This window comes from Amblyomma mixtum, chromosome 4, assembly GCF_055824585.1.
Source record: "Amblyomma mixtum isolate Tamu chromosome 4, ASM5582458v1, whole genome shotgun sequence".
Taxonomy (NCBI): domain Eukaryota; kingdom Metazoa; phylum Arthropoda; class Arachnida; order Ixodida; family Ixodidae; genus Amblyomma; species Amblyomma mixtum.
This window is the reverse complement of record NC_143015.1, coordinates 12,086,120-12,112,078: the sequence shown is the minus strand read 5'-3', so window position 1 is coordinate 12,112,078 and position 25,959 is coordinate 12,086,120. Positions and strand designations below refer to the sequence as shown.

The following is a 25,959-nucleotide window of genomic DNA, read 5'->3' as shown; positions in this document are numbered from 1 at the left end:
TTGCAACTGCCTTTATTGAAACCAACTTTGAGAATAAGCTTTCACGCACTCCTCAGAAAGAACAAAAGAAAATGCAGTGCAGAAAAGACGAGGTTTTTTTAAACGTTGTACTGTAAACAAGGCACTTGTGACCAATTGATTCGAGCGTTAATTGTGCTTTTCCCCACCACGAAAACTTTCAAAACTCCCCTTTGTCGTCGGCAGGGTGCAGTCGGCAAGAGTAGTCCGCAGTAACCAGAATTAAAAATAATTGGCAGTGACTTAGCTCTGCTATGCCAGGATATACGTAGCGTGAGGTGAAGGCGAGGTGTCCACATCTCGGCGACGCCGCTTTGCTGGGCGTTCCTCTTGTTACTCTCGCGTTTTCGCGGCGTTAAGTCTATTAAGTGCCATAGTGTTTCAAAAGCGTGGCACACATACCCAAACGGAGTGTTCGCAAAGTCGGCGTGAAAGTCCCGAGTCGCCCTGGCACTTTCACTGAGTTCCACCGTATAGTCCGTTGATCGCTGAGTCTTGGCATCGTCTTGGGGCTGCTGCTGAGAGGCCCCGGCACGCCGCTCAGCCTCCTGGTGACGCTGCTTTGCTAGGCGTTGCTCTCGTTGCTCTGGCGTCTCCGCTGCGTGCTTGGCCTTAGCCTGTTTGTTCTTCCTCTGGTTAACCGCTGACTGCCAGTCATCCACTTCGGGACCCGGCGAATTCAACTTTTCCACTCAGCAGCGGCTTTGTTTTTTTTCTTCATGGCTGCAGCCTGGCTGTCGTTCCTCACCACCCTCTTCTTCTTGTCGGCTCCGGCGCACCCGCTGTGCAGCTGCGACGTCCCTCGCTCCTCGCGCACGCGCAGCATGGCTCTGCAGGAGCCACGCGAAGCTGCTCAGCTTCTGCCAGTGTAGCTCACTTTTGTTCCGTGGGCGGAAGGCGTGATCTCGAAGATCCCGTTCACTCGCGGTCATCGTAACGTTGGACGAAACGGCAAGTGCGTTCATGGGAGCTTAAGAGAGTATAAAATTTCTCTGGAGGCTGACAGCGGGAAACAACTCGTGCATTCCAAAGCTTGCTGCTGTTTCTCGGTATTTAATAGCCGTACAGATTCAGCAGGAAGAAAAGACCAGCCTGAAAGTGAAATTTCTGAAGCATTTTCATTTTTCCTTCACGACCTAACCCATGCGTCAGCAAACCATCTGTATCGTTTCTTAAGAGAGAGCTGCATTTCTTTTTTGACTATTACATTTACCTCAGGACAATGTGGGATCCTGCCGGATCGTCACACTTGACCTTGTTATACTGTAACATTTAAATCTTTTTTTTATCTGCACTGCATTTTGTTTTGTTGTTTCTGATTAGCCGACAAGGCAAATGTATGAAATTTTCGCCGTGTGCTTCTGTAAAAGCAATTTTGAGGGGCGTTGTGTGCTGTATTTTCTTCCGTCGTCTGCTCCCTGTCAGCCACGCCGAACCATTTTTCCTGAAGTTCGGAATTGCGCAAAAGACACACACACAGGAAAAATAGGGGATGACACAAAGAGTGCCTGTGTGTGTGTCTTTTGCGCCATTCTGAAATTCAATCATGAACCAACTAGCCCCAAAGCAAGTTCTTCTGCGACTCATTTTTCCTGTATGCCTAGTCATGTACTTATAGTCGCTGACAGAATAATACAATCGCTCTCCAGCTGACAAATTTATTTGTGCGTTACTGACAGCAAATAATATCTGGTTGGTTTATGGTTTACGGGGTTTAACGTCCCAAAGCGACTAAGGCTATGAGAGACGCCGTAGTGGAGGGCTCCGGAAATTTCGACCACCTGGGGTTCTTTAACGTGCACTGACATCGCACAGTACACGGGCCTCGAATTTCTCCTCCAAAGAAATTCAGCCGCCGCGGCCGGGATCGAACCCGCGTCTTTCGGGCCAGCAGCCGAGCACCATAGCCACTGAGCCACCGCGGCGGCGCAAATAATATCTGTTCGGTACTTATGGAAATCAATTTCGCCAGTACTGAGGTTACATTCTAGACGTCAAAACTGATACGTGCGAAGCGATTCTGATAAAGACTTCATTGTAGACGTTTCGTGGAGCTTTTGTTCACGAAATTAGAAATAATTAACAACTAAACGTGCTCGGTAAGTAGCTTTCACCTCTATGAAATCAGTAGCCATGAAAATAGCACTGATCTGAAAGGGGAAGTAAATTTCGCAACGTAGTAATCAACGTAGTAATCAACATAGTAACCTGACTTATGTACACGCAGTTGATGCACTACTTTCTTTCTATTTTCTTCTTCATTGTCATGTATCACTGACTGGGTAGCCCATGCTGTTTGTTTGACGCTTAGGTAGTATGTATCCCCCCCCCCCTGTAATTATGCTGTCACGGCGCTGCAGGAAATTAAAATAAATAAATAAACATGACGAATGTTTGTCGTATCATTTAGCTCTGCATGGATAGAAAGGAAACACTACTGAACACGAAAGCCATGAGCGCTCTTCATAACCAAATTCATTTTATGCGTAGCATATTGCAATCACTCAGTTCAGCCCTTGGGCGCGGCCGGGCAGCCACCAAACCACGTGACGTGACGTCACGACAGCCGGAGGAAAAACCCTAGGTAAAGGTGATGGCGATTCTTGGTGAGAATTGCAAACACAGCAAAACAGGGAAAAAAATGGAAAACAAAAAAAGAAAAAAGGAAAAAGAAGAGAAAAAAAGAGCAAAAAACGGCACAGCATGGTGGTGGTTGCCACCGCCCCGTTTCAAAGGGGGCGCTCCTATCCATCCATCCATCTATCCATACGTCACGGAGGAAAAGGTGCTGAGAAAATCGAGTGCCCCCAAGCAATACCTCGCGCAAAAAGACCGCGCAATATGCAACGCATTCTTGGCTTAACCAGGCTAAGCCTGGGCATTTTTTTTTTATACGAAGGTGCGAAATCGCTTGCGAGGAGTGTTTTTTTATGGGCGGGGGGGGGGGGGGGGGGGGGGGCAATAATCAGCGGGAATGGGACACGCCTGCTCCAGCCAGGCAATGCGTAATGCCTGCCAAGCATGCCGTGCGCAGCGCGAACACTAAGCTGAAGAGGAGAAGCGATGAGGAGACCCGATGTGCGGAGGAGAGGGTCGCAGGTTGGCTGCCGACCAACAAACAGCGTCTGGCCGTTGCTCGGGAGCCGGCCAGCACTGCTTAGTCTACAGCCATATAGTCTATACTACACAAGGCAACTGGGTTGCATCGAACTTGCCATTGGCGCCACTGAAGCATGTTCGAGATAGCCAATGCATTAAAAAGGGTGTGGCCACCCTGAGCGCACTCTAACCCCTAACGCTTAGCACAGAAGAGCATGATCAGTGAGCTGCATATGATAACTACAAAAAAAAAATTATATGAAATAAACAAACGTAGTTGGCAAAAAAATGGCACATACTAACTTCAGGTTTCGCACAGCATAACGCGTATTATGTGCAGAAATATTGTACGAATTAATCGCGTGTAAGTTTCTGAGCGTATATAAAGCGAGTGAGGTGGCATTCATCTTTAAAGTAGCGAGAACGTCGAAAACTCATGGAATGGGACGTGTTGAGTAGCAAATTATTAAAGCAACCGTATTTACAAGGACTTCGGATGCAAATGGTATACTCACATTCCTGGCTGATGCCTTTGCTTTGAAGAGTAACATCTTACTATTTTTCTTTTCCTATGCTGCTCTGAAAAAAAAAGCAAAGAAAAAAAGAAGCATGAAGGGACAGAAAGTAGATTGAGGTCACGGAAGAATGCATCGCGCCGGGACCCCATACTTCAAGATCACTGTCAATTGGATCACTGTCGATTGGATCACCGCTGAGTGAGCTAGGCTGCACACCAATGAAACACATAAAAGATAGGGACGTTTGTCGCCTTTGCTCACCCCTAATCTCCGACAGATAGCGAAAACTACGTTTGCTTCCTTGCACGGCGGATGATTATAGCTCCACAAGAATAACATCCACAAGAATAACATCTAACCAAAACCTCACGAAGCGAGCGTTGCGGAAGCCTTATTGGCTTGACCCGAATACTTCGAGATAATCTAACGAATTCATAACAAATAACGAATACATTTCTACTATACTGGATATTCGAAATCATATAATATTCGCACAAGCCTATAGAAGTCGTGATTTCTACCTGCAAGGCGATACTAAGTACGCAGTCAGGAGCCACATAGTCCTGCATAACGTTTTAATGTTGAATGCATTTCGCAACTTCGCATTCCGCAACCTCAAACCCGTAAACACTGTATTCGTTCTCGAGTGAACTGAAAGCAGGGCTCATTATGATGATGGAATTAATGTGGTCTTGAGCCAGATGCTTTAGTAGAGAGCTTTCAGCTTTAGTTCATGATGGCGCGTTCTTAGGAATATTCTGCCAGATATTCTGCCAGATAGCTGGCAGAATATGGTTTTGGTTTATCCTGCTTTGAACAGACCCGCAATAGACGTGTGAAATTTCTAGTGCACTCGTAAAAGAGGTCAAGTGGTGATTTGTACTTACTATTGTGACATTTGTGATAGTGAAGTTCGCGCCAAACAAAGGCACGAAGCCATCAAAGTGTAGGATGAGTTGGTCGTCCTTCACGAACACTTTTTTATTGTGCTTCGGAACAGCGAATATGCACCCAAGAGAATTCCTTGACACCTCTATCTCGGTGTTCCCTTGAGGACAGCCTGAAAGTCTTGTCTGCTCAGTGGTGTTTAGCACTCGAATCCTGCGAGCACAAGCAATCATGGGTCTAAAATCATCAGTGTTACTGTGCACGGCTATCACAAAAGATTTCGAACAGAAACACCTTCATTATCCTAAGCACACTCGTATTGAGTCAACACCGGGGACCATATCGCAGGGAGGCATCTGCCTTGAAGCGGTTAGACGTTTCGCGACCTCTAGTAGTAAACAGGTCATCCTTCTTGAAGTGCTCGCTAAGGCTTTCACTTGGTTGCTGTTTCAAAGACGGAGAAAAACTATCGTTCATTTCAAGCGTTTAAAAAGGAATATTCATGCCAGGGTTACAGGTACACAGCGCTTAAGCATGAATTGTTTTGCAGGCAACGAACACGTCACGATCATAAAAGTGGCTCACGTGATTGTTGCCACAGAGCGAACGAGCATGCTGTAACGGTTGAAGTGGTCCAAGATCATGTAATATCTAGCAGTGAGCTACCACCGCATCCTCGTGAGGCCACGATAATCTATGAGGACTGAAGAAGAAAATTGCCGATGAAAAATCCAGAGGGGGGGGGGGGGGGGGTGGGGGGGTTACCTCATACACTATTCTGTTCATGGTTTCTCATTAGTTCTAGAATTTTATTGCAAAAGTGCACTTTTTGCATCCGCCTTGACCTTTCCAAAAGCATTTGCATCCGGATTCTTAGGCCCGCTGTGAGCTCGTAGCTGCTAGCGTCTCTCGATGCCAGCGTCACTTTAAAGTTTGGTCTCAATACGACTTCGATACGGGATAGCAGGATTTCAGCGCTTCTGTGCCCAAAACTGCCATAATGCAGCATTACGTGGATATGCATTGATGTAGCCCTGTAGCCAGCACAATGTTTTCGGTCGCCTTTCACTGGCTCTCCTTTGAAACATAGTTGCTTCACAATCGACGGTTTTAGAGACGCCCAAGTTTCTTTAATGACCACAGTGTTTAAATACTGATATTTCGAGAACAAGTGTTATGTCAACAGGCCAAAAGTACTTTCCTGCTCTCCGCTTCGTAATTTCTGCGCTCGAAAAAGACAGCAGGTTTGCACGTTGTCGCAGTTGTCGGCATCGTGAGGAACGCGCGTACGTGAGGCCGTAAACTGCTTTGAAACAGCTCTCAAAATGTATTTGCCCGTTTGTTTAGGCTTTATAACCTGGCATCGGGAGGGACGAACGTCCGTAAGGCGCCGCCGGACAATGGGAAGCTGCTCTTAGGAGATCTGCGATCGTGTTTGTGGGAGTTAGAAAAGACACCACAGCAACAGGAATGAAGGGGGCAGGAATGATCCGTGATCTGAGTGGGACGCCCACTTTATCATTGCGGACATTTATATCAGCGTGATGCTTAAAGGTGCACTAAAGAGGAATCTGAATTCGTCTTTTTGCCGCGGCAACTCGGTCTACACATTACGGGAATTCTTATAAACTTCAACTCATTGTCCTGTGCGGCCGATGTACCTAATTTAAATGGGATAAAAAATCCCGGCTCCCCCCCGTTTTTTTTTTTTTTGAACTCGCCGCTGACGTTACGAGGAGTCAACTAATGCGTGGAGTTCCTTTAAGGCAGTCACGTGGTGGCTTGTATTGTATTGCATCGGCTTCTATTGTGTCTGCTGACCTGTATCGTAGCCACGATTGCTGCAAAAGCACCGCTACGCTCGGACACGGCGGTAAGTGATGGGCGCCGTTCGTTTAGTAGTTGCTGGTATGGCAGCGAGCGAGAAGGGTCACCTGAGCTGGAACGTATCTCCTGGTGGCGTTGTGTTCTAGCTATTGTCCTTGGCCCTTCGTTGGCACCGGCTAGTGTGAGATTGAGTAGGCCTAATGCTCTTCGGGAGCTGCCTGTCTCTTTTGGGAGGAAACAGTCACACCGTGGCACAAGCACGAGCTAACGTGTTTGCTTGTTCTATATTAACCTCGCTAGAGCTGAGAAGCCTGCCCAACTACAGAAAGCTGTCTTTGTTCGAACGAACTTGGTATTTGGTTTCGGCTGCGAAGCGAGTGTAAAATTTTGTAGAACCAGAGAAACTCATGCAATTCCAGTGAGCTTCGCATCACCATGCCGGAAAGCGAAACGGGAATGCACTTCGACCGAAGAGAGCCAGCTACGTTCAAATTAACCGTGCGTTTGGGCGGCGCCGGTTAAAATGAATGGCACTCGCATTGTCGTACAATTTACCAAAGGGTCAGTTTTCGCACTCTCCATTGCCTTTAATTCAAAATTTTGGAGATCGTGGAAGTGATACAAAAAGTTCCGAGAGAAGCTGCCCCTACCTGCTGTCCACTGTCTGGGTCATCGCCTGCTGCCCTACGGCCGTGCCCTACGGTGCTGCCCTACGGATCCTAAGCTGCGGAGCCTCCGGCGAGCAGTTTTCAGCTGCTACGAGAAGAGAGGCCAACCTCCCCCCCCCCCCCCCCCCACCTTCCAACAAAAGCGCACCCTCCCGGCACGCTAACTTTGGGTACCTGCCGCTTGAAAATGACGGTTGCCCATTGGCCTTGGTGCTCATGAGGTGACACTGCCACCCCACCCGTACTAGCTGTCCCGCAGTCGTCACCGGAACGCTCGTCGACAGTTCGTCGATGGCATCCTTGGATGAGTTGAACATTTCAGGAGGGAGAGATGTGGAAAACCTGTTCCCTCCTACGTTTCGATGCGGCCTACCATCTAGTGCACTGCACGGGCTCGGGCCAGCCCGAAAGCCCGGGCCCGGCCCGGCCCGCGGGCCGGGTCGGGCCGGGACATGATTTGTTTGCCGGGCCTGGGCCGGGCCCGGGCCGGGCTCGGGCTTAAAGCTGCGGGCCCGAGCCGGGCTTGGGTCCGTACAGAAACGGCTGGTGTCCGACCTTTCATTCACTATTGCAGAGTGAAGTACACAACTGCGGCATTGAAGCAGCGACACGGATGAGCTATGAGTTATAGTACGCGCTAAGAAAAAACCTAAGCTTTATTCATTGACTGATTTATTTTCTTATTTCCACGCCGCGTTGCAGTAAGAGTGAAATTCATCCGGCCTTAATTGGCCATTGATCGTTCGTCATCCGAAAACATACCTATACACTATGAGAAATGCATTCGGGAAGAACGTATTAGCTTAGGTCGCTTATATTCTTCAAATGCATTCAGTGAAATATTCAAGCCTTTCAGCTTGTCGTTTCTGCTGAACGGCGACCAGTTCGGCTATGAGCTCAACCTGTGAGATTGCGCTCACTAAAAAAATGTCATCCTACTGCTTGCTAGGCAGCTTTAATATTTATACTTCGCGGGCGGTAGAATATAACTGATTAAAATCATGAGGGAACGCAAAGTGTACTACTACGAGTGTATGCGGCCCTTTTTATTTAGCACTCGGAACTTCCGAGTTTATCGTTGCCCACCTGCTCGAGATCACTCTCCAAATGACGGGCCTGGTGAGCACTACTCATAACCACTTCCTTCTGGGTTAAAAAGAACCAACTTTCTGGAAGCCAAACTGTGGTTTCAGAACCTTTGTCAGCCAGTTCCTTATCGGTGTAGTAGTAGTCTACTTGCTCAGAGTGAGCAGTATACCTCAAGCGTTACTGTGAAACGGGCCGGGCCGGGCCCGGGCTGGGCTTCACTCCGGGATTCACGGGCCGGGCCGGGCTTGCAAGAGCGATAATTTAGCGGGCCCGGGCTGGGCCCGGGCTTAAAGCCGCGGGCCTGGGCCGGGCTCGGGCTTGAGGTCACGGGCCCGGGCCGGGCTCGGGCCTCAGATTGAGGCCCGTGCAGTGCTCTACTACCATCTTCGCCACCGAGCGTCAGGACAACATCGGCTGGGAGAGGAGGGATGGCTCCTCCATAGGGGAAGCGGAAGCAGCGACGGGAGCGCCACCTAGAAGGCTACGCGGAACTCTGCGGAGCCAGTGAGGGCCTCTTCAACATCTGGCCAGCGTCGCAAGCGGTTGCCGACGCGCGCTCTCGTCACCTTCCACAGCAGGCGCACAAAAGGTGCGTCGTGCCTTGCCGCTAGACTTCTGGTTCCGGGCAGCAGAAGTAGCACACAAAACGCACGCTCTCGTCACCTCCCCCAGCAAATACCCGGGGATTGCTTTGCCCGAAGAATGAGCCGCGCAGCGGATAACCCGGCCGCCCCTGTCGGCGCATACAAACCGTCGCTGCCGGCACCTCCGAAGTCGCGCCCATGCCCCAGCCGGTAAGTCGGAAGCCCGTCTTATGTAGTCTTCTACTTCCGAACAATGCGTCGTTGATGTTTTGTTGATTTGTGAATGTAAAGGAGAGAATCAGAAAGTGCGCCTGTATGGACACAGCACATTATCGCTATAAGAAGAAATGACAACCGTGAACACTCGACCTCAGCCGAAGTGAAAAGCGAAGTTCTAGAGGACCTAAATCCCGTTCGGCCTACCAGCCATTATTTTTTTTTACTTCAGCATTTCAATAAATAATGAAACTAGGTTCTTTTGCACGCACCTTTTGTCGTCTTTGTGCACGCCCAAAATGGAGGCAGTGTCACCAACTTCCAGTCGAACAAACGCGTCCATAAATGGCGTCTGAAAAATAAAATTTGAGAATGCAGGGTTACCAGCATTTCGTTTTTACTAACTAGATCAATCAGTCAAATTCTATTTCAGTATTGCGGATACTGAGGAAAACGCAGACAAAAAGCCTAACTAGGCTTGACGAGGTCTGCGCTCCCTTACAAGGCATACGTGCAACAGGTACGTTCGGTCATCACCATTCCCTAACGGTTCACACAGGAGGTCATTGTAGCTGGTAAATACCCGGTGACGTTACATATATACTAACATTTATTGTACAATACAAACAAATGAAAGCAGTTATCCAGCCGGAGAATTCAGCAGTGTTGGTAATATGTTTAGAAGAACTTCTTGTTGGGCGAGTTGGTGCATTGCTTTGAAGGAACCAAGTTGCGCTATAAAAAAGACAGCCACAGGAAAAGCCAAAAAAGCTTTTTCCTGTGGCTGTCTTTTTTATAGCGCAACTTGGTTCCTTCAAAAAAATTGGTAATATGTACAGCAGCATTTGGTGCCCATAATTAGTGCGGGCTCATGGAACTTGCCAGCCTGCATTAACTGGCAAAGAGCGCACGTGTTTTTTTGCACTCAAGCCTGAAATGTGCTGTAGGGATGTGTCGTTGTGTTTAACAGATGCCTTATAACGGTTTAACAGCGTATTGTCGTACGTAGAAGTTACTGGTGCAAGATTTAATGCCTTGAAATGGGTTCAGTGTTGGCGCCGTAGGGTTTATTGGCGACAATACGTATCGCTTTAGTTTGCAGCCTGTACTGTTTGTCTGTGTTTGTGTCGTGGTACCCCACACCAGGAAACAATAACTTGGCCGGGACAAAAGCAGTCTTGTAATTTGTGTTCTGTGGCAGGAAGAGACGCAACCTCCGCAACATTCCAACCGTTTTACAAAGTTTACATGGCACAGCTCCTTCTTATTTGTTCCACAACATGTATTGTTCAAAAAGTACGCCAAGGCTGTTATATGCGGGAAAAAACTCTAGATCTGCAAAACTAGGTTTCAAATGCAGGCTGCTGTATGCCTTACGATCGATCCTTCGCCGGCAAAGTACAGTGTTTCTTTTAACAGTATTTATTGTTAAAGAATTAGTTTTACTCCAGGTGTGCAGTTTTTCTACTAGCGAATTTCGTGTTCTTATTAGCTCACACAGGTTTGCTCCTTTCAGAAATAGGATCATGTCGCAAGCGTAGATCACAAATTTAGATGTACTGTCAATTTTCACGACATCATAAAGATTAAATTTCAATTACAAAGGACCTTATATGCTACCTTGCGGTACGTCTGCATGTCATATAGTCCCCGAATATCGAAAAAGTGCCCATATGAAATCCAGAAACTTTTAAAAGGATACAATTCGTCAAATTGCGCGAAATCTTGTCGCCATTCGTGCGAACCGAGTGGTGTTTTATATAATCAAACAAAGTTGATTAAATAAAATCACATAGAGGTTGGCGACTGATTGAATGCGTTTCTATTGCTTCCCCATTTATGAAGCTAGAGGCTTTAGATGAATATTCACGGAGTTGAACACAATGGTCGAGAGTGACTGAAACCTCATAATATCCGCACCGTGCGCTCTGAATCTCGGTCCACATTTTTGGCACCGTGTTGCTTCAAGATTAATTACAGAATAGAACAACAGAGTCCTTTAAAAGCAATAAGCATGCAACGACCATGCCTTCAATTATAGTGCATGCAAATCTTGATTACACTGAAAACAATGAACAACGAAAAACAAGGAAAAATGAATTTCACCGATTTAAAGAGGTCAACGTAGGCGGGGTGCGGGATTCCAGCGGTTACATGCGTCTCATTCAACTCCACTCCTCCGTTTTGGTTCTCCCAGATACAGAAATCTGCAAAAATAATGCGAAATTCATAATACAACATTGTGTTTAGACCCTTGCTAAATCAAACAGAAATATGCACAAACGTTTGTGGCAGAGCGCGTAACGACACAATCCAGCAGCAACTATAGTACTGCAGTTTCCACAGCCCAAATCTACTTAGGCACAAGACTGCACATCTATCGTCCACTAAACGCTTTATTTGGTGCTCTCGTGGTTGAGGTAGGTAAAAGCCAGGTGAGAGAGGGGAACACATCAAAGGCTATCAGGCTGACAGTGTCTGTTGTGAAATTTCACACTGTCAGCCTCACAATCATTTATGTGATTCCGCTCTCGCACCTAGCTTGTACCTATCTCAACCCTGTGACCGCTAATGACGCGTTTAGTGGAAATTAACGCTTGTGCTTTGTCTCTTCGTTATTTTGTCTTATTGAAACTCATATGAATTGCCCACGAGCCCGAACCATCACCTTTTTAAGCTATAACTCCAGGCTACATGCGTATTGAAAGTTCCATAATACAACATTTTGGGCGAGTTGGTTACCTACATTCATTATTACAGCGCAAAGACGGCACAGAACAAGAAGGGGACACAGCGCTGTTGTGTCCCCTTCTTGTTCTGTGCCGTCTTTGCGCTGTAATAATGAACGTATTGAAAGGAATGCATGTAGAATGAAGTGATACTGTACAAATCATAAATGTAACAGCTATCCGACCGCTACCTTTCGTACTCCTCTTGGTATCCAAGTTCTCTCCACCGTCGGTAACTAGAAGTATGGCATCATTAGGAGTTATATGCAGACGGCAAGAAAACAAATAAGCTATTCCCTATAGATGTCTGGCCGCGGTAGAGGAACCAAGTCCTGAAGTACGGCCACAAGCGAACTGCCTGAAGCACTGCCAACCACGCCAACCGAATGAAAAATAAAACTTCGAAGTCGCGAACGCGCACTGCACGCAGCGGGAAGACCCAATGCTAGATGCGCAGTTCAACTCCGTGTGGCTAAACGCGCGCGGAAGCGAAGACCGCGCAAGCAGTGAAAACCCATCTTCATCACGGTTAGCTTGCTGAGCGAGTAAGCCCACTGTCCGCCACGAGCGGACTCAAATAAGAGCCGTTCTTCTCAATTCAGTCCGCGACCCGACGGCAGCAGTTTCGTGTCCTTGTCGAAAACTGCTCCATACTGCATGCCCACAAACCCACATCACAATGCGTATAAACCGGAGCCTTAACTACATCCTGGTTGCTCTCACAGACCGCCACAAGGGGCGGCATGCCAGGGAACAACGTTGCGAACAACGTCCAACCGCTGAGCGGATTCTGCGCCTAGATTTTTTGCTTTTTGGCTAGAAATATTATTTTCTCTTTAACATAACATTTTCTCTTGACGTCCAATAAAGGGGTAGTTACGCCAAATATATGCCTGTCCTTTGCACCCAATTCATCATCATCATCATCAGCCTGATCACGCCCACTGCAATGCAAAGGCCTCTCCATGTCTTTTCAATTAACCCTGTCCTTCGCCAGTTGCGGCCACCGTATTCCTGCTTATTTCTTAATCTCATCCGCCCATCTTTCTGCCGCCCCCTGCTACGCTTGACTTCCGTTGGAATCCACTCCGTCACCCTTAAGGACCAGCGGTTATCTTGCCTTCGCATTACATGCCCTGCCCAAGCCCATTTCTTCCTCTTGATACTGGTAAACTTCCATTCATGATCTCAGAGACCCTGCCATACGCGCTCCACCCCATTCTTATTCATCTAGTTATTTCCCTCCCATGATCCGGATGAGCTGTCACTACCTGCCCTAAATAAACATAATCTCTAACTACTTCCCGCACCTCCCTACCAGTTGCGAACTTCTATTCTCTTGCTATGCTGTTGAACATTGCTTTAGTTTCTGCATGTTAATTTTAGCCCCACCGTTCTGCTCTCCCTGTCCAATTCATTGATCATGCTTTGTAGTTAATGTCCTGAGTAACTTAGCAAGCCAATGGCATCAGCGAATCCCAAATTACGTAGGTATTGTCCATTAACTCTTATCCCCAACTGTTCCCATTTCGGACCCCGGAATACCTGCTGTAAGAAGGCAGTGAATAGCATAGGCGAGATTGCCAGCAACCACACAAGAGGGAAGACAGCAGCTGAGCATGTCGAAAAAAACACTTTGACTTTGAAGTATAACAATGAAAGACGCTCTTTGGAATCGGCAGTCATCACCTCACGTACGCCGCCGAGGGTATCTAAAGGAAAATGCCGCGCAAGGCGCTTTTTCACACAAGATCATAAAGCGTTTGAGGCGTCTGTCCTATACTGTCTCCGTAAATTGTGAGCAGGACGTGAAGAACGACCTGTGAATCATAAGGGCATCGCGCCATATCAGGAACGCTGCACGAGCGAATAATAAGTGTTGTTCGGCACTTTTAGAAAAGTTAATTCATTGACACAGGGCACCGAACTTCCCACTGCCATACTTCATGTATCCCCTGAAGAGCTGTGAACTGCGAGTGGTGTGCACGCATCTTTGCCGCCGTTCGCACGCGGACGAGTTCACCCTGCGTGGCTACACTGCTCATGTGCAGACCAGGGCCGACTACTACAGTCCGCATGCACGCGATCATGTCGTGAGGCTACATCAGCGCAGAAGCAATCATTCTTCGGGGGAGTGCGCCACGGGCGCTATTACGACTCTGTCAGGCTGCCCGTCATCATCGTGGTCACAGCGGCCCCGGCCGGCCATCGAGAAATTCTCGGGCCGTGGCTAGGCGAGCGCCATAAACCAGGAAACGCATTAAATATAAGTTCTGGCCTTCGGGCTGACAGTACTTCTAGCATCTTATCATTCGTATTACTCTGAGTGAATATTTTGGCTTAAGGTACGTTTTTTCCTTCCATTTTTTTCTTCTGTCGATAGTTCTGTGGACACAATTCTGTCGATAACGTCTTTCCAGTTATGCACATCGAAGGAAGGATTGCTAGAAATCGAATGATTGCAGCGTTTTATTGCGAAAGCACTACTACTCGCACTTTCAAGCCTTCGCGTGACCCGGCAGCAGTTACGTTTGACCTTTAGCGGAGTGAATATGGGCGACCAACTCGCTCCTTCAGATAGCCCGGCGGCAGTTAAGCCGCGCCGCGCAACTGTGGCGCTACTGCCGCTGTGACGTCATACCAGCTGTAGATTATGGGCGACCAACTCGCTCCTTCAGAGAGCCCGGCTGCAGTTACAGTGTGTGTTTGCCGCGCTGCGCACCTGTGGCGCTACTGCCGCTGTGACGTCATACCAGCTGTTGATTATATTTTCTTTCTCTCAGTCGCAACAACATCAAAAACAAAATATAACAAAAAAATACCGAACACGCTTGAGTCGTCGCGCAGCGGCTGCCGGTAGCCACGCGTGACCTGTAGACGCGGCGCAGTGCGTTCCTTGAGTTGGAGGCGCTGCGCTTTTGTTTTTGCAACCTACCAGGCCTAACCAAAGCTAAGCCGCCGCCAATTTTTTTACTTCATTTCAATCGTTCGAGACATCGAATCCTTGGCGTTTTCGAAGTTGATACTCTGTTTTTTTTATATTTTATGTCATAAATAGGGAGGCGCCGCTCCCTTTGTGTCACGGCGATGGAAGTGGAGGCTGCTGTGCCTTCTGTGGATCCCGGTGGGTCGACAACGGCCGCCCAGAGGAAGCGCCTGTCCGCCCCGAGTGACTCAAGCAGCCAGGACACCGTTGTGTACGGCGATGACTACTCGGCTCCTGGAAGTGATGACTCCTCGACCGACGATGGGTTCGTACCCGTCGTTAGTGAGAAGGCCAAGCGCAGACTGCGCAGACAAACAGAGTCGACATCAACGACGACCTCAAGTGCGGATACGATCATCACTCACGGCGTGGAGTGCCGAGGTACATACAGTCTTGTTCGTGCCATTAGAGTGTACGGAGAACTTTAATCTCCTAAACAGGCAAGCCATCTCTGTGTTTATTGCGAGCCTCGTACCAGGAGGGATTCAAGACGTTAGAACAAACCCCCACAAGAACATCATTGCCATTGATGTCATGAAGCGAAGCGAGCTAGACAATTTGGCCGCCATCACCAAACTCGGCAATTTCAGTGTACGTCCTTTTATTCTACAAGACAGCGGAATCACGGCTGGCGTCATTTACAACGTCGACATCGCCATCCCTGACGCCGACTTGCCCATCTTAATCAAGCCGGCAACCAACAGCATTTCCATAATGCAAGTTCAGCGCCTTGGAAGGTCTACATGCGTCAAGCTTACGTTCAAGGGTGACTGCATTCCATCATACGTGAAGGTTGGGCACTTTCGTCACCCAGTTCGTTCACTCGTACCTAAGACGCTACAATGTAGGAAATGTATGAGGATTGGCCATGTGAGCGGCGTCTGTCACAACTCCATCGTGTGCCCAAGATGCTCTGAGCCACACAGCGGTGACAGTTGCCGCGCGACTGTCTTGAAGTGCGCCAACTGTAGTGGCCCTCACGACTCTTCCTTGAAGGACTGCCCTCGCCTAAAGACTGAGAGGGCGGTACTGAAGCAAATGGTGCGTGACCATTCCACCCACAGAGAAGCCGCTGCAAAGGTGCGACGACGTCGTTCGCGCCGCCGCCGAAGGTCGTTGAAGGAAACAAATAGCTTTGAAGAGAAGACCCCAAGCGGCACTGCAGTTTGTCCGCCTCCACCGACAACAAATCAGGAAAGCGCGGCGACTGGTGACACACGACCTGCGGCCTCTGATACAACGTGGCCACTTCTACCAAAACCCAGAGCGCGCACTGCGTCAGGTACGTTCCTGCACCCCATGCCTGCGACACCTACGACTGATCCGGGCAAAAGGCATGATTCCGACCATGGCTAAGATATGTAAGTGATTGCAATCCTCACGTCACTGATGAAAGTTATGCGGGCTCTGCTGTCCAGCTTACGTACGCCAGTAGCACACAACGCATTGCAAGTACTGGACGCGCTACAGCCAGTTCTTGCAGCTCTACATTACAAGACACCATGGCTCCCCCAGAACTATTTTTTCCGAAAAAAGTCAAACAAGCTTTTATTTTTCAGTGGAATGCCCGCGAGCTCCAGTTCTAGATTTCAGACACAACCGCTTCCCATTCTGGTGATCTATGAACCTAATCTGCCCAACATTTTACGATTATCCTCGCCCTTTCACAGAGGCCAAGATCCTCGGTCCGTGGCCACAACAGTCGACTGCCATCTAGGCTCACAAGGCACTGTTTTGTTTTTTTCCGAGAGACTGCCTTGCTTGCTAGATTGTGACTTTGTCTCTCGCTCCTTCTCTCTTCCCTTTTTAATTCCCTCATTCCCTTCCCCAGTGCAGGGCAGCCAGCCGGAAACCATGGTGGTTAACATCCCTGCCTTTTTCCCTCTGTATATATATCTCTCTCTCTTGTTTCTTGCAAAATATTCAGCCTATCCTCTGTAGCTGCTGTGCAATCGTCCACTTACCTGTCTAGAGCGCTACCAATGGTACCAATTACAAGGTGCCTCGGGCTTTAAACGTGGCCTTGTCGTTCATTCACATTCCCATAAAGCGCGTTTAACTCCCCACATGCTTAAATGCTGCACCGGGACCGCCGGGTACCAACGAAACTCATAAACGCAGAACCGAGCGCGCTATTCTTGTGGTTTAGGAAAATATGTGGACTACTGTACTTATGCTCTGGGTTATTATTGTTACCTACTTCAGAGAGAGTAATAAAATTCAATTCAATTCAATTCAATTTATTCTCCAGTTATACACTGGAACGTTCTCCGGGCTAAAAGGACCGACTGGGCCTTGACTGAGTCCCGGAGACGTTTACAGAGCAGCGACAGGCAGTACATACGGAGAAATACTATACAATACAAAAGTTAAACAGAGTTTACACATATAAAAAGTACATACATATATACAAAGCACACAAAAGAGGACACTTATACAGAGTTATATAACTACAAAATGCGAGGAAGAAGGCAATTACAATTTACTAAAGTATTCGTGTAGTTTTTTACGCGAAAAGTTATTCATATCTTTATGGCGATTTAATATAACAGGTAGATTGTGCTTTATGGACTGCAATTTATAATTGGTGCGAAAATGAGGAACGATCCAAGGGTCGGTGTTACGGGTAGCAACATTGTGTTCGTGGCGTGTCAATGAAGATACACGTTTAAAAAAAGATTGGAACTCTTTTGTGGAAAAGAGAAATGACTTCAAGATACGATACTCATAAAAGTGATGAATTCGGATAATATTGTAGTCAGCAAAACTATCGGCGGTGGTCAAGCCAGGATCAATATTTGCGATGTGGCGCATAATTTTCTTTTGAAGGATACTAATTTTGTTTATGTTGGTTTATGTTGTGGTAGCCCAAACTAGATTGCAATAGTTTATTTGAGAGAAAAATAAACCATAATATACTTGAAGCCTAGCTTTTACAGGAAGTAACATTCGACAGCGGGATAGCGCGCCAGCAACGACAGAAAGCTTCTTACAGATGTGACCGATATGATTGTTCCAGTTCAAATCGCTGTGAAACGTTACGCCTAGGATTTTATGTTGTTCGACGAGTTCGATAGGTTGGCCTTGATATTGTAGTACGCTGTTCATTTTAAAAATCTTATTTCGGGCGCGAAATAATATTGCTTTGGTTTTGGCAGCATTAAGTTTAAGAAAATTAGACTGTGACCACATGCATATTTTACCGAGTATTTCATTACATTTTACAACTAGTGTGTTTGGGTCACTACCGGTAATTAGAAAGCTACTGTCGTCGGCATAAATGAAAAATTTAACTGTTTTGTCAATTTCCACTAAATCGTTAATGTACATGTTAAAAAGAACGGGGCCCAATATACTTCCCTGCGGCACGCCGCAGACAATAGGTAACAAGGAAGATTGTTGGCTGTCTAGGGATACGCATTGTCTTCTGTTACTCAGGTAGGACTCAAGCAGCATTAGCGGTTCTCCACGAATGCCGTATGAATGTAACTTGCCAAGAAGAATTTTATGGTTTAGGCAGTCGAAGGCCTTACTAAAATCAATGAAAACGCCTAGTGTAAATTGGTTGCTGTCAATGTTTTGTACAATTTCTTCTTTTATTTCCAATAACGCTGATTCTGTTGATCTACCCTTTCGAAATCCAAATTGCGCATCGCTAAGAATATGAAATTTTTCTATGAATTTTGTTATGCGGAAAAGAATTATTTTTTCAAGTCCTTTTGAAAAGACGGGAAGCACTGAAATTGGCCGATAGTTAGACATTAGGTTTTTGTCGCCGCTTTTGTAAATTACCGATACTCTGGCTACTTTCATGGCGTCTGGAAATGTATGTGTTGCAATTGCCAAATTAAATATGTGGACAAGCACAGGAGTAATATATTCAAGGACATATTTGATTGGCTTGATTTGCAAGTTATCAAAGTCGAGGGCTCTACTGTTTCTAAGGTTCAGAAATGAACTGAAAACTTCAGATACATTTGTTGGTTCGAAGAAAATACTTCCCAAAGGAACGTTAGTGATATTGACTGTGTTTTGGGGCACGTGTGTGGCATTACTGATTGGCCCTGCTATATTTACAAAGTGATGATTAAAATGGTCAGCAAGCTCTTTTCCAGATAAGTTTTCATTGGCATGTAATATGAATTTCGGGGCTTGATCAATGTTTCCACGATTTAAGACCCTATTTAATATTTTCCAGATAGCAGTGGGGTGTTTTCTAGAAACATCGGCGAACAGCTGCTGGTAGTAGGTCATTTTCGCTTGTCGTAGTGTAGAATTTAACTTATTCCTAGTAGTCTTAAATTCTTTCAATGCCATTTCTGACCTTGAGAGCAGAAATCTGTGGTAAAGACGGTTTTTGTTTCTGATCATGCAGATATGCTCGTGTGAAATCCAGGGTTTTCTACGCTTTTTCGATCGCTTACTAGTTTTTAGAGGGAAATGCTTAGCGTAAATACGTGCGAAGGCTTCAATAAATTTGGAATACGCTTTGTTGACATCATTCTCGCCGAGAACAGTAGACCAGTCATGTAAGCTTATCTCATATTTGAACGCTTCGAGTGCCGTATCAGAGACAGGCTGGAAACAGAAGGCCTCATTATGAAATGCATATTTCCCGGTGTTACTGGAGTAGAACATAAAGATCGGACAGTGGTCGCTAATATCGGAAGTTATAGTGCCGGCGTCTGAAATACTGGTTTCCATATTTGTAATGAGAAGATCAAGGGCAGATGAGCAACTGGGAGTAATTCTTGTGGGACTCGTAATGACGTTTGAAAAACCAGATGACTGCAGCGTAGTTACAAGATCATATGTTCTGTTATTGTCTTCAAGGATATTGATGTTAAAGTCACCAGCACAAATAAGATGGAAGTTGTTTAGTGAAACATATTGCAGAAAAACATCGAAAAACTTCAAGAACTCGTTAATATTCCCATCAGGGGGCCGGTATAAAACAGATATCACTTCACCTCTGCTCCTCAAAGTCAGTATCTCATATTCATTCGTGATAAGGCTAAATTCTGGTATCACAGTGCACTGCGCACATTTTTTAGCATAAATTGCCACACCACCACCTCTCCTATTTTCTCTATTTATGAAATAATGATTGTAACCATCAAGGAGGAGTGGATTACAGTTTTCTTGATACCACGTCTCTGATATCATTATGATATCAAAGCAAAATTGGAATTGACTTAGGAAGCATACTATCTGGTCGTGTTTGTTTGTAGCTGAGCGGGCGTTGAAATGCAAAACAGACTTATGCGAGGGGTCTTGAAGGTTAAGATGATTGGGAAAGACAAATTCAGTGTACTTCATGGTGATGGCTTACACGCAGTAACAAATGACTAGCATATTTTGTAGATATCTGCGTTATGCAGAATCTTAATGACAGGTGCACCTTCACACTTCCTTGCAAAAATTTGGCCATTGTACACCCAAACTGACTTCCATTCATGTTCGCGCTTCCTCTGTATTGCCGTTCCTAGAAGTCGTTTCAGCGACGGACACAAATGCTCATTGACATAAAATGGCTCTTTGTTTTCAATGCCGATGTCTTCGTTTGTCAAACGCAGGCGTTTCGCTTTTGTTAATGCAGCATCTCGCTTTGACCGGGATTTAAACTGAACTAAAATGTTGTGCTTATCAGGGTTCCGAGTGGGCACACGATGACATGCCTCAATGTCACTTTCTGTGATTTCCTCACTTATGGCACGGCCAATTTGTGAAACAATGCTAACAACATTTTCATCCTCAAGCTTTGTTACGCCCTGAATTTCGAGGTTCTTATTCCTGCTGTATTGTTCCATGTGAACAATGCGAGTTTCATGCTCTCGATGCCTGCTTTCCAGATCCAAGATCTTGGCCTCCAGGGCCTCGTTTTCAAGTACTACCTTTTGTTTTTCTGATTCTAGAGCTTTCACCTTAGTTTCCAGCTCGTTAATTGACGTATAAGCAAACTCCAAACTGTCTTTCATGTTGTTTATCTCGGTCTTCAGTTCCCGGATTTCAGCTCTGCAATCTCTTTCTAATGCTTCTTTGTAGGATTTCAGTTCTTGTTTGCATTCTTCTTTAAAGCGAGCAAATTCTGCCTTTAGTTCTTTTTCCATTTTCGCTAGATCTTTCGTCATGCTCGGTACAAAAAAAAGTGATCAAAATACAACACACTCAGTACAAAAAGTTGGCAGCAGCGACGACAGAATGATAACCAGAAATATACAAGATAAGTTATCAAGAATAACCAACCTGCAGTGAAGAAGCAGAAAAGTGCTCAGCGTTGCGTAACTAAGCCACCACTGCCGTCGCCGCTGCCAAGTGAACCGGTGGGACCATGGATGTCTCCTTTTGTAGTTGCGAAGCTGTGACGTTTCCGCCTACAATGCCGTTGATAGGAATCGCTGACGGCCGCGCCCTCTGATGACTGTTGATATCGCACCAGGTCAGTTGCTTGTGAGCACGTGCGAACAGCTCTACTGGTGGTGGGTCCGGCTTGCAGCTTCCCAGATAGGCTATCTGCAGTGAAGAAGCAGAAAAGTGCTCAGCGTTGCGTAACTAAGCCACCACTGCCGTCGCCGCTGCCAAGTGAACCGGTGGGACCATGGATGTCTCCTTTTGTAGTTGCGAAGCTGTGACGTTTCCGCCTACAATGCCGTTGATAGGAATCGCTGACGGCCGCGCCCTCTGATGACTGTTGATATCGCACCAGGTCAGTTGCTTGTGAGCACGTGCGAACAGCTCTACTGGTGGTGGGTCCGGCTTGCAGCTTCCCAGATAGGCTATCTGCAGTGAAGAAGCAGAAAAGTGCTCAGCGTTGCGTAACTAAGCCACCACTGCCGTCGCCGCTGCCAAGTGAACCGGTGGGACCATGGATGTCTCCTTTTGTAGTTGCGAAGCTGTGACGTTTCCGCCTACAATGCAGTTGATAGGAATCGCTGACGGCCGCGCCCTCTGATGACTGTTGATATCGCACCAGGTCAGTTGCTTGTGAGCACGTGCGAACAGCTCTACTGGTGGTGGGTCCGGCTTGCAGCTTCCCAGATAGGCTATCTGCAGTGAAGAAGCAGAAAAGTGCTCAGCGTTGCGTAACTAAGCCACCACTGCCGTCGCCGCTGCCAAGTGAACCGGTGGGACCATGGATGTCTCCTTTTGTAGTTGCGAAGCTGTGACGTTTCCGCCTACAATGCCGTTGATAGGAATCGCTGACGGCCGCGCCCTCTGATGACTGTTGATATCGCACCAGGTCAGTTGCTTGTGAGCACGTGCGAACAGCTCTACTGGTGGTGGGTCCGGCTTGCAGCTTCCCAGATAGGCTATCTGCAGTGAAGAAGCAGAAAAGTGCTCAGCGTTGCGTAACTAAGCCACCACTGCCGTCGCCGCTGCCAAGTGAACCGGTGGGACCATGGATGTCTCCTTTTGTAGTTGCGAAGCTGTGACGTTTCCGCCTACAATGCCGTTGATAGGAATCGCTGACGGCCGCGCCCTCTGATGACTGTTGATATCGCACCAGGTCAGTTGCTTGTGAGCACGTGCGAACAGCTCTACTACGCGTGTTTGACGGAAAAGTCCAATTTCTAAATTATACGTCTTGTTTTATTGGCCTACACAGAAAAATAAGGCAAAATTTGATACGGCTCGCCTGATTTCCAGTTTGATTCTCATTTCCAGTTTGATTTGTTAGGCGAAAAGCCAGTTAAAATGGCGAAGGAGAAGAAGGTCGTCATCGTGTGCATTCCTGCTTGTTGTCCCTTGTCTTTTGAGTGCTTTTTTCGCCTACAGTATTGAATGATCACATCAAAAACAACAATAAAAGGACCTGTATCGCAAAGCACGGGGTTCAAAGTGAAAGCCGATCACTTTGCGGTGGAGTAGCTCCAACTCGCTTAAACTTCGTATTGCCGCGCGCTCGTGGAAGAGCAGAGGACGAGGACAAAGTGGTCCAGTGGGCGAGTCAGCCAACTTGTGCGCTCTTCTCTGCTCTGCCAGTGCGACTGTGTCAAGTCTTCGTTACACTTTCTGGTGGAGGGCTGCTGCATAAATTCCGATTCCTACCCTCCCCCCCCCCCCCGTCCCCGAAGGCTGCCTATGAACGTGGATATGACTCCGGTCCCCCGCATCCTAGCCTCCGACTCCAAGGCTAGACACCAGATTTCGAGCCCTTATCCCCTACGGCCAGACCTCCAGCCCATTTGCTACCTCCGCGTCGATGCTGGCCACATGTTGCGGCTGTGTCCTTATCCCTGAGCCGGCCTTCGTGTTTTCATCCGTGGGCCCCGCGCCTCCCCGTGACCACCTCCAACAAGCGCCTCCTGGGGCTAGGCATGGTGAACACATTTCGGGAGCTCCGGGAAGCCCACTTGACTAACCAATACACACGTCTCTCGAAGACATCGTCGGGTCGCCGCCTCCTTGCCCGACTACACATCCAACACACCACTGTCATGGAAGAACGCGTACGTATTCCATCCCAGTGGAGATGCGCCCTCCACGTGCGCCCTCTTCCCGCGAACATAAACCGTGAGGACCATAATGGCCGGCGCCTGGCGCGGGCGGAAGCCCTGGCCCGCCACTATGGATCGAAACTCGGCGTATACTACGTGCATGCCTCAGGCCCCCACCATGGGTGATGGTACACAGCCGCAGTCGTCCGCCAATCCAAAACAGTGAACTGCCTTACTTTCCGAGCCCGTGACATAACACACGCGGAGGAGGTCGCCATTGCGTTGGCTGCATCTAAATCCAATTCAAAAACGATTATTTCCGACTCGCGAGGGGCATGTCGGAACGTCAGCAGGGCTGGGTACCGTATCTAGCCACCGCATTCTTCAAAACAGCGTCTACACCGGTGACCCCGCGCACCGGCGTATCGTTTGGGCTCCTGTTCACATGGGCCTTGAGGGAAATGAGGCAGCTGACGCCGCCGCCCGCGCGCTCTCTCACCGGACATTCCCCTCCGACCCTGACGATCAGGAGCTCGAATTTATTCCAGCTTACACCTTCAAAGACAGCGTTTTACTCTATCAATCTGGTCATGGTCTTTATCCCCGCCCGTGTAAAGGTCTCTCAAAGGCGGAGGAGCGGCTTCTGCTCCGCCTGTATACTAATACTTTGCTGTGCCCGCCAGCTCTGAAACACTTCGACCCTTCTTTCTCGGGCAGCTGTCCGCACTGTGCGGAGAAGTCTTCGGACATCTACCACATGGTGTGGGCCTGCCCCTCCAACCCTGCTATCCCCCCTCACCCCAACCCAACCCGGGAGGACTGGGAGGCGACCCTGCTCGGCTGCTCTGACCTGCAGGCCCAACGGGCCTTGGTCGCGCGAGCCCGGGCGGCGGCCGATGCCACTGGGGTCCCGAACTAGCGACCTCCATCTAGTATTTGTAAGGGCTGGCCCCCTCTGGTTCAGCTCATGCATAACATCCTGTATTATACCTGTACATAAATGTTTTCCACCACCAGCACCGTGCCCGCGCAATGGCAAACGCCCCCTCGAAATCGAGTATTATCTATCGACGTGCTGGAGCTACCGTGATCTTCCTCGTCCCGACTATCGCTCACCTACCCGCTATCGTTCGCCGAGCCCCCGTCCCTCGACAAGCCATTCAGGCTGCTGACCTAACCCGCGGCGGTAAAATTAGAACCAGCCGCCTGCCGAGGTGAGGCGCTGACGAGCGACCAGTTGAACATCCTCCAACACGTGCACGACGAGATGGCGGTATTCAAATGAGGACACGTGGTACTAACAACCGTTACGCAGCTTCGGACTTACCGTGGCTACTTACGAGTTCACAGTTACCGCTTTGGTCGATAAGAGAGCGGACTATTCGCTCATGAACAATGGGATGGCAACGGATCTCAAGAAGGCTTTATCCGCGCGGACTGGGCCTCATATTCACACCACTCGGGGGCACCTAATTACCCTTGCTGATCGGTGTACCGCGAGGGCTGCAATCTAGGGCTTCGTCTAGGTATGTGATTGTGCGGTTCTACCTCATTGTTCGTGTGACGTCATACTTGGCCTGGACTTCTTCGCAAGCTAACGGTGCCGTTCTTAAATTACAAGAGCCGCAGGTGACATTTTCGCCTACCCAAGCAATTGCGCAGACCGACCCAGACGATTCCGCGACGACCGCCTTGCGTGCGAGTATGTTTTGCGTGCTGTTTGTTTTGCAGCACGCGTGCTGTTGCGTGCTGTTGCGTGCTGTATGTTTTGCGCCTTGCGTGCTGCTACTGGCGACGTGACGGTGTCGCCGTAGTGCATCATGATGATACCAGTGCAAAGCGACTCACCCGGTCCCCGCAATGCTCTGGCGGAAAGAAACGACAGCCTTCGACTCGATAATGAGATCTGTGCTACAAGAGAGCTTGTTCGCTAACGGGATCGCTGTGCGACACTCTTCCTTACCAGTTTCGGAACCGAGTTTCACCCCAGTGCGGACGAAATGGACCTCTCATATGTTACCGACTTTGTTGACCCGCCTGAAATATGTGCTCTGGAATAGCCGTCACCAGCAGGACGATATCGAGCCAACGTTCTGTCTATTGTGAACATCATTTCCGACTTGTCAGCGGGTCAGAGGCAGCGCCTGTTCGAGCTCCTTGAGGATTTTGCCGGGTGCTTTGCCACGCCCTCAAATGTAGGGAGCAGTCCAGTAGCCAAACACCGCATTATCGTTTATGAGGAGACAAGCCCGATATCCCAGCAGCCATACCGAGTGTCGCCGATGGAAAGAAAGGCTATACGGGGCCAAGTGTAAGAAATGCTTATCGAAGACGTAGTCCAGCCGTCAACTAGCCCCTGGGCTTCGCCTGTGGTGCTGGCGAAGAAAAATCATTGCGATTCTGCGTCGATTATCGGAAGCTAAATCGAGTCGCGAAAAGCGACGTATACCTAATTCTACGTATCGCTGTCGGCTTGGATCGACTGCGTACTGGTCAATATTTCTCCTTACTCGACCTTAAGAATGGCTACGGGGAGATTGAATTGCACCAAAGGGACGGAGAGAAGACAGCGTCCGTGACCCCTGACGGCCTTTATGAATTCAAAGTGCTGACCTTTGTCACAAAATTCGTTGCATTTTTCAAACAAACAAAGAAAAACACCGCCGCGCGCACGGCGTCTCGCCGGCGCGAGCCGAACGGGGGAGAAAGAAAACCCCCGCTGAGCGCGTGGCTCTCTCTCCCCTCACCGACACGGCATGCGCCGAGGGAATGAGTCATCCATGCCGAAGATTTCTCTCGAACATCCGAGTCACTTCTACTGCTGACCGGGGGAAAAGGGGGTAGCCTTGCGTACGCTAAGACATGTCCCCCTCCTCTGCACTCGGACGTCGGCGACGGC

General features: G+C 48.2%; 1 protein-coding gene across 1 annotated transcript in view; it reads right to left on the bottom strand.

The window, feature by feature from the left end:
* The window catches only part of LOC149345717 (uncharacterized), a 77,826-nt gene that overhangs the window by 3,214 nt on the left and 48,653 nt on the right, over positions 1-25,959 (bottom strand). Inside the window, exons 6-9 of the mRNA XM_089586214.1 lie at positions 11,014-11,114; positions 9,180-9,259; positions 4,523-4,736; positions 3,633-3,696 (exon numbers count right to left, since the gene is read on the bottom strand). Of these exons, the coding sequence (XP_089442340.1) occupies positions 3,673-3,696; positions 4,523-4,736; positions 9,180-9,259; positions 11,014-11,114 (419 nt within the window). The 3' untranslated portion in view covers positions 3,633-3,672. The remainder of the gene's footprint in view (positions 1-3,632; positions 3,697-4,522; positions 4,737-9,179; positions 9,260-11,013; positions 11,115-25,959) is intronic.